The following is an 8,642-nucleotide window of genomic DNA, read 5'->3' on the forward strand; positions in this document are numbered from 1 at the left end:
GCTTCGGCCATGACTTCGGGCCTGTGATGACTGGAGGCCAAACAGGGAAATACGGAATCTAAGGAGACACAGAGAGAGGAGCCCCTCTCCTGGCGTGGTGCTCCAGTCGCTGGCCACGGCGTGGCTGGAACGCGGGGCACTGTAGGTCCCAGCAGCGTTTTTGATTCTTCGTCTTCATCCAGATAACCCTGGGCAAAGCGTTGGTAGTGCCTGTACCTCTGCTCCCCCAGGAGAAGGGCTGGCCAGCTGCAGACACCCTCACCCCGGCCCGCGAGCAGCTACCGTCGGAAGTGGGTAACCCAGTCCCTGGGACCGCCCTGAGGAGGCTGGAGGGCCTTGGCGCTCAGGCACCTCCCGCTCTAGCTTTATGGGGGCGCCCTCTGGTGGCCAAGCGCAGAGCAATTCAGTTCGTGGCCACTTAGAGGCCAAGCTTGAAGCCCTTAATCAAGGTGTCGGCTCCTCCAGGATTTTCTCCGTTCGTGCTCCTCGTGAAGTTCAGCCCGGGGCTGGTTGATCAAGATGTGTAAATCGCATGCCCACTATGCACACCCCCCCCTTATAAATAAGTCATGTACTGACTTGCCTGATCCAAATACCAGTGCCCGTGAGCTCCCTGGCGCGACCAACGTGCAGTAAGTATAGTAAAGGGGGCAGTTTGGTAGAGGTGAGGCTGAGGCCGGAGGCGGTACCTGGCAGAGGGTCAGTGCAACCAAGCTGAACCCCGAAGGGGGACTGGATTTCAGTCGAAAAGGGGGACGCCCCTTCCAGGTGGAAGGGACAATGTGATGCCAGCGCCCCCACTGTTCTCTGTTCTCTGGTCACTGCTCCGTCCTCTTTTGTGTCAGTCAGGGGAGTCCCCAAGTCACCGTTCCTTCAGATGGCTCCTTTTCAGAGGGACATGGTGGCTGATCCCATCTCCTGCATCTTGTCCCCTCCCCCAGCCTGATGTTAAACATCCTCACAGTTCCCCACGAACCTCCACTCCTCTGAGCTTACAGATGGGCGTCTGAGGAAGGATTTCACTCAAAGAGGTCATGCTTCTTTTAAAATGCTATGCACATGGATGAAATGCGTGTCCTCTTGAGTGTCTTTAAGCTCCAAACTGCAAGGGTGAGGGATCTGGGCCCCCGCCCTTGTTCTCCTTTGCTGTCACAGGGGCTCCGTCTTGCTTCCCTCTATTTGGAAATCATCTTCCCTCCCATCCCCACCCCGCCCCCACACAGTGGATCCAGAACTCAGAGCCCCGCTGCCAGCAGGATTCTGCGTCCAAGGCAGTTGTTGGAGGGATACGCCTCGGGTTCAGAGCCAGGGAAGAGCCCAGCTGCGATCCAGGAGACCCTGGGGTCACAGAGAAGCCAGTTCATTATCATCAGCCTCATTATTATTGTTGTTTGTCCTGTTTTATTCCTGCTTCTACTGTAAGTGAGCTTGGGTCTGTCATCTGGCCTGTAATAAGATGACTGGCCACAAGGGGGCAACAGGAGGCAAAACTTTACCTGAAAATCACTCCTAATTGCAGCCTTCCCAGACCGTGAATTACAGAATCCTAGGAAGAGAAGGATCCCACCCCCACCCCCGCACCGTTGTCCCTAGACTGTGTCCCAGAAAAAGAAGCCACAAGGCCATGGCTGGTCAGAAGAATGAGATAGAACTAGAATCCAAAAACCCTGCTTCCCCCCACACCCAGCACACTATGGCTCAGGCCCTGAGGGGGGCCTTGCTCAGAGGGGTCTGGGAGGAGGGAGTCCGTAAAATCTCCGTCCCCCATCTGTCTTAGGACTTAGGCTGTGGGGTGCTCAGGGTGGTTCATGGAGCTCCCGTCTAACGGAGGAGCCAGGACTGACATACCCACACAGCAATCATCTGGGAAAACAACCCCATCACAGCGGGCTGCCCTACAGTCCCTAAGAGCAGGAGGAATCAGAGCAGGAGAGACAGCCGGATGGGCAGCTTCTTGGGGAAGGCCTCCTGGAGGCTGGGCTCATCCCACAGACACCCTCACCTCCCCGGCCGGGGCCTCTCTCACCAGGACCTTCTCTTGCCCCTCACATGTGCTCTGCAGTGGCCATGCACCCCTCTCAGCCTCAGTTTCCCTTTATGGCCTGGACAGCACATGACAGGACCAGATGTTCTTCCACTGTGACAGGCTGGGTGGGCAGAACACGCTGACCCAGACTAAGGTATGAAGAGAGAGACTTTATTTTTTTTTTAATTTTAAAAAGATGATGTTTATTTACTTGAGAGAGTGAACATGAGCAGAGGGAAGAGGCCGAGGGAGAGGGAGAAGCAGGCTCCCCACTGAGCAGGGAGCTCAATATGGAGCTCAATCCCAAGACCCTGGGATTATGACCAGAGCCGAAGGCAGATGCTTAACCAATTGAGCTACCCAGGTCCTCACAAAAAGAGAGACTTGAATCTGGGCTATTTCTGCTATGATTCCAGTCTAGAAAAGGAGGCAGGGGTCCCCTTTGTCCGTGTAGGGCCTCCCTGGACTCAGAAAGCTTGGGGCTGGAGTAGTGAACACTGAAGCTGGAGGTCTCCAAATAGTCCCAGCAGAAATCAGGATTGCTGGAGCCCAGGGTTGTGCATGCGTTTTAAATATCTGACTGCCTTCTTCACCCTGGTGTCCTTGGGGTCCGAACAGATGGGCTTGTCCTGGACACTTATAAGCCTACACGAAAGGGAGAGGGAGAAAGTCGTCAGTGGGTGTCAGGGCAAGAAGGACTCCCACAGCCCTGGGATCACTCCCACAGCCCTTGCTCTGCAGCGATCAGGCCCCCAAGGCCCCCAAGAGAAGCAAGAAGTTGCCTGAAGTCACACAGCACCTCAGTGACAGATCTGGGACATCAAGTTTGTCAGCAGTGACGCTTGACTCCCAAGGCTCCCTCCCGGGGAGCCAGGACATTCTGCCCCTCACTTCAGCTGGCTCACTCCCACAGAAAGCCTAGGAACTAGGGGTGCCCAGGAGGCGCCCGGCTCAGATCCAAGCCGTGGGAAGTGACCACAGTGGCCTCTGAGGACCAGTGTGCCGGGGGCTGCCCTGTCTCTCGGGGCTTCTGGTTCCCCATCAATTAGAGAAGAGGTCAAACCTCAAAGCCCGGGGCCTTTCGGGTCTCATAGGGTGGGGTGCAGGAACCGCCAGGAGGAGCAGGGCTGGGGTGGGAAGGGGGCCATGAAGGCCCCACTCTCTCCTCTCCCCAGTGCCCCTTCTGTAGCCCTAGGGGCTGCCTTCTCCCAGACTCCTAGGAGCAAAGATGGTGGGGGAGGGGAAGGGGGCTGGGCACACTTACACGATGGCTTCCTTGGGACACTCCCTTGAGGTCCTGTACCAGCTTTTGAGCCTTCTGAGAGGAATGGCTCCTTTGAAGTACTCTAGGCAGCACTCCCGGCCCACGTTGGTCCCTCGTGCTATGGAGAAAGGAGGCAGGAGTAGGTACGTATGTGAGTGTGTGTGTGTGTGTGTGTGTGTGTGTGTACGTGTGTGTGTGGACACATTTGTGTGTGTGAGGTCTCTCTGTGTGCTCTGGGGGGCCCTGAGTGTGTGTACATGTGTGCACGCATGTCTCTGTGTGTATTTGGGGGAGCCATGTGTGTATACTGGTGTGCGTGTAGGCGCGTCTGTGTGTGTCTGCATGTGTGTGCCTCTGTGTGTGCACACACTCAAATGCCAGCTGGGGAACCACCCAAAAATGTCCTCTGGACCAGGTTCTGGGCTGAGCCTCTGCCTGCAGGAGCTCGTTCAGCCCTCACGGTGCACCCAGAGACAGGCTCCGCCACTACTGTATTTCACCGATGACTACACCGGAGCCCTGGGCGCGAGGACCCTTTCCTGGGCCTCAGCTTCCTTATCTTGCACAAGAAAAAAGTATCCAGCACTGGCAAATAGGCCAGCTGGTGATGTGTGGCTTTAATCAATGCCACGGCTGGAGTGTTTTCTAAGAAGCCCCCAGCTGTCCTCCGGCCATCCCCCAGGGTATAACTAACTGGGCTGGACTAATTCAGAGAGCTACGCTGACCTGCGTTTTGCAGAAGTGAGAGCCACGGGTGAAGGCTGGGGAGCCGTGGCTGAGCGGGGCGCTAGCCAGCTGTGTTCCCACATCAGCTACCTTTCTCTTCCAGCTGCGGATAGACATCCCTCTATTCACGTGCTCCGGGAACCAGCGCTCCTGCCATCATGCTGATGCCCTCGGTGTCAAGAAAGACCCGGGAGCAAAACAGACGCTAACCAGTGCTTCCGAGAATAGGTCATTTTCCACTGTCAAAACCCAACCAAGGTCATTGCCTCTCAGTCACTGCAGAGAGAGAAGGGCCAGCACTTTGCTCCTCACTGAGCCAATCCCAAGCTCTGGGGTGGCATCTTCCCCACACACCCCTCCTCCTCATCCTCATACCTCCCTCAAAATCCTACTGCTGCCAGCCTCCCCCATCCCTAGAGGAATCACCGGGCTGTCCCTAATGCATAAACAACGGTCATTGTGGCCATGATCTTGGTGCCCTGCCCCCTCCTGTCCCAGACCACGTCTCCTTGGCTCTCACCTGCATGTAGGACCTGCAGAGAAGCCCCCAGGAGGAGCGTGAGCAGGAGCAGCATCTTCAAGGGGGTCATGGTGCTGCGAGCCCAGGAGAGGACCTGTGAGTGTGGGTCCTTCTGCTCAGGGGGAGGTGAGGATGGCCGCCAAGCATGGAGGTGACCTATTTAACCTCTTTGGGGATCTGCCCCACCTCCTGCCGCCTCCCCCATACATCCTTCCCTACACCCGTGGAATCTGAAGATTTTGAGATGATTCAGCACAAGTCTAGTCCTGGAATGTTTGTGGCTTTCCAGAGAATGGGCACTCCGTTGGGGACAGAGGTGGGGTGTGTGTGTCCGGGGGCCATGACAGTGACACACTTCTCCTTTCACAGGGACATTTCTTAGTTCCTCTATTAGCGGAACAGAAGAGCCTCCCCTACAAGGGGTTAAGCCTCTGCCCTGAGGCCGGTGAGCCTCCTTCATGCACCATGTCCTGTATGGGTGTGGGGGGTGGCAGACAGGCGGGTGGGAGCCAGTGGGGCTGCCTAGCCTGGTCCTGGAACGGGCTCCTGGGCTCCTGGCAGCCTCCTGGGTTTGGGGGTATCCGCAGCCTGCATAGGCATGGGGGCATCTTCCCGGGGGTACCCCAGCTCCACTCATTCTGAGAAAGGCTTGAGGCCCAGACGACTTCCGCTGTGGGTGCTTCCCCAAGCTGGGCCCTGAACCACATGAGACCAGAGCCTGGCAGGTTTTAATCATCATTTAGTCCAAATTGGCCCCCTGTAGATTGGGAAGCCTAGCTCCCCAACATGGGGTCCCTCACCCCGGGCTGCAGAACAGAAGGCAAGAATCTGCGAGGGCCCAGTCTGCCATGGACACGTAGCCAGGTTCCAGCGTGAGCCCTGAACAGACTTTCCATGCACCATGGGCCACAGCATCCCTGCCTCGGGCCCCTCCCCAGCCACCAGAGAAAACGGCCAACAGTCTGCTTCGGGTTCCCCTGGGCCAAGTGGCAGGAGCCCCTTCCTGGGAGGAGTGTCCTGGGCCCACTTCCAGGTGGCAGCATCTCAGCAGGGTGACCCCAGGCCCCACTCTGCTCTGTCCCCGAGTGACCAAGGAGATCAGACGACACCCGGGCCCACACCATGGGACACACGTGTTCCCCTCCCCACAGCCGGCTCTGTGTCAGCCTGACACACCACTGTGGCATCTTATTAGCAGGGATGATAACGGCAGCAGGTGCTGTCTGTGGAAACCCAACCCATGGAGGGGGAGGGGGGGTGCTCTCTGCCACCTTGCCAGTCCTCGAAGGGCATCTGGGAGAAGAAGCTATGCATTAGACAGGGGTGCTGGAGGGCAAGACCAGTGCTCCTCCTCCTCCCCTTGCCCCCACCCCAGGGCCACCTTGGCAGGCTGGTGCCACTTTGTATCCTGGTCGGGGAGGGGGAGGCACACCTGGTCCATGGCAGGGTGTCTCCTGAGCAGGGTCCTCTGTTATCACCTTGTTGTGTGACTTTGGGCAGCTCACAGACCCTCTCTGGGCCTCACATCATCACCCATCAAGGGACGTCTGGACCGTCCCAGAGGCCCCACCAAAACAGCCAATCCGAGCCAACTGGGGTCCTCTCAGTGGATCTCACACCAGCTTTCCTTCGCTTCTCAGGGTCACATCACCCACTCCTCAAGCCACCACCCGAGGGGTTCTTTGTCCTCAGCTTGTCTGGCTGGGCCCTTCTTCCTGTCTCTGGAACAGGCTGTAATTTGCACATGCAGCAGGGGTCCTCCTGCCTGTCGTCATCTTTGGCACCAGCTTCCTGCACAAGGTGGGGACAACCTCCACCCCAGAGGCTCACTGATCAGGCTCCATCCTGCAAAGTCAGAGGATGCCGCTTTGACCTGGAGAAGAGTCTGGGCTCGGAGGAAATATAAACACCCTGAGGTGCTTGGGGAGGGCCTGGTCCTGGGAGAGGCAGAGGTGGTCTCTGCCGATGCTGGCCCTCATGGGTGGAGTGTCTTCTGACCCTCTCATCCTCACGCCCTCCGCCCGGTGGCTTCTCCACCGGCCACAGGGGTCACGGAATGCTCTCTTGTGTTGGACAAGAGGGGACTGTAAGGATGATGATAAGCAACTTTACTAACAGCCAGACTGTCCAGCCCCTACCGCTGGGAAAGTCCCTGATGGGGGTTTGAGTCCCCCTTGTTCTGCTGCAGACTCAGAACTTTTCTCCAGAAGGACCCAAATTCCCCTGTCCCTTCTAGGGAATTGGTTGTGACAGCAAGAGCAGAAGGTTCTGGACTAGCTCTGGGCTGGTGCGGGTTGCCTGGCAAGGGAGGGAACAGAGGAGCAAACATGCTGTGCCCAGGGCTGTGGTGGGACAGGAACAGGGCCCAACCCCAACATAGGAATTTGCACATTAGATAAAGGGCTGTCAGACCTAGAGCAGGGAGAGAGGGTCCTTCTGGCTGAGAGACCTTGGAAGGCTTCCTGGAGGCAGTGGTCAGTGAACGGGTCCTTGTGACTGGGAGGATTCACACCAAGAGAAGGAGTGGTGGGAACTTCACAGAAGGGAGGCGCTTAGCACGGGCACAGAGGAGGGAATGTGCAGATAAATGAGAGAAGCAGGGGCACCTGGGTGGCTCAGAGGGTTAAGCCTCTGCCTTCGGCTCAGGTCATGATCTCAGGGTCCTGGGATGGAGCCCCGCATCGGGCTCTCTGCTCAGCAGGAAGCCTGCTTCCCCTCTCTCTCTGCCTGCTGCTCTGCCTACTTGTGATCTCTGTCTGTGTCAAGTAAATAAATAAAACCTTTAAAAAAAAAATGAGAGAAGCAGTGCAGAACTCTGGTGGGGGACACGGTTCTGATGTGACAGGGAGACCGTAATGTCCGTGAGGACAGGGACACATCTGCCACCGTGTGTGTCCCTAGTGTCTGCACACTGTGGGGCCTTCCGTGAGGCTTGACCAAGACAGAGGGGACGGGACGAAGGACAAGGACAAGGAGCCTGAATCCGGGGAGAAGCACTGGAGTGCAGAGCCCACCTCTCCACCTCTCTTTGGAGGCAACACAGACCAGGGACATTTTTGAGGTGGTTTCCTTGCCAGGGGTTAACTGGTTCATTCCTCCTCAGGTCTCCCAACTATGAAGTGGGTTCCCAGGGACCTTCCAGATGGGATGTCCTGAGACTATGAGTTTGGGACTATGCTAAGGGCCTCAAGAGACCTTTACGGTGTTGTGCAGACTCTAGAGCTCAGAGGTCGGGCTGGGAAATCAGGAATGCTCCCTGGAGGAGGCAGTGGTGAGGCAGAGTTCTACAGAGGGCAACAGAGGAGAGGGTGGCCAGAGGAAGGGCAAGGTCCTGGGTGGGAAAACAGGCCAGATGCAGGCCTAGTAGGACCACGGAGTTAAAGGGGAATTAGACCAGAGTGGGAGACAGAGGTTGAGTGACTGCTTGTCTCAACACCTCTGACTCAAGCTGACCAGACATACTGCCCATGCAGCGGCCACCCTTGCTGCCCCAGGACCGAGACCACAGCCATGGGGAGTCCCTTAAGGACTAGAGAAGATCAATATTTCCCCCACCATTGCTTGAAGGGGGTCCGCCAGCCAGATTCTGGGTACCTCGCCCTGAAAGAGAGGGAGGAATTTCTTCTGCCCTACCTCTGGCTCTGTTGTGGGCTGGGGCAGCATCAGCGATGCTGTTGTCACAACCCCAAGAACTTAGCCCTAAGCCCTGGAACTGCACATGACAGTAATCCCTGAGGTGGAGCCCATGTCAGCTGAGGCTCCAGGAGGAGAAGGACTTGCTGGGAGCATCCCAGTGAAGATCTAGTATTTTGTCCACAGAAATCTGTCCTCTGACAGCTGAAGCTAGACTTGTCTTATCCTACCTATGGTGGCTAAGATGTGAAGGTCCCAGATGTTATTTGCAGCCCCCAATCCCAAAATACATCCCACTGCCCTGTCCCAAGGGCCTAATGGGCTCACTGATGGGTCAGCCTTCCCTCACAGGTCGTCAGTCTGCTTGAGTCCATGGGTCAGTAAAACAGGGGTATCCTTACCATGGGCTTTCCGTCCCCTCCCATGGTCAATGGGAAACACTTGTTCAGCAGGCCGCCTGCATGTGTCTTGAA

The 8,642-nt window shown here is 56.9% G+C and overlaps 1 protein-coding gene across 1 annotated transcript; it reads right to left on the reverse strand.

Annotated features, from left to right (window-relative positions):
* Positions 1-2,188: 2,188 nt before the first annotated feature.
* Positions 2,189-4,704, reverse strand: CCL17 (C-C motif chemokine ligand 17). The gene is made up of 3 exons (XM_059152066.1): positions 4,537-4,704; positions 3,291-3,408; positions 2,189-2,671 (listed from the first exon to the last, which is right to left on the reverse strand). The coding sequence occupies exons 1-3, from the start codon at positions 4,604-4,606 to the stop codon at positions 2,560-2,562; spliced, it is 300 nt and encodes a 99-aa protein (XP_059008049.1). The 5' UTR covers positions 4,607-4,704; the 3' UTR covers positions 2,189-2,559.
* Positions 4,705-8,642: the final 3,938 nt, after the last annotated feature.

This window comes from Mustela lutreola, chromosome 16, assembly GCF_030435805.1.
Source record: "Mustela lutreola isolate mMusLut2 chromosome 16, mMusLut2.pri, whole genome shotgun sequence".
Classification (NCBI taxonomy): domain Eukaryota; kingdom Metazoa; phylum Chordata; class Mammalia; order Carnivora; family Mustelidae; genus Mustela; species Mustela lutreola.

Bases quoted from the DNA above. Each gene is read 5' to 3' on its own strand.
- CCL17 (XM_059152066.1), bottom strand. From the start codon at position 4,606: ATGACCCCCTTGAAGATGCTGCTCCTGCTCACGCTCCTCCTGGGGGCT. The intron at 3,409-4,536 runs GTGAGAGCCAAG...CTTTCTCCATAG, and splicing joins TCTGCAGGTCCTACATGCAG to CACGAGGGACCAACGTGGGC. The intron at 2,672-3,290 runs GTAAGTGTGCCC...CCTTTCGTGTAG, and splicing joins TGTCCCAAGGAAGCCATCGT to GCTTATAAGTGTCCAGGACA.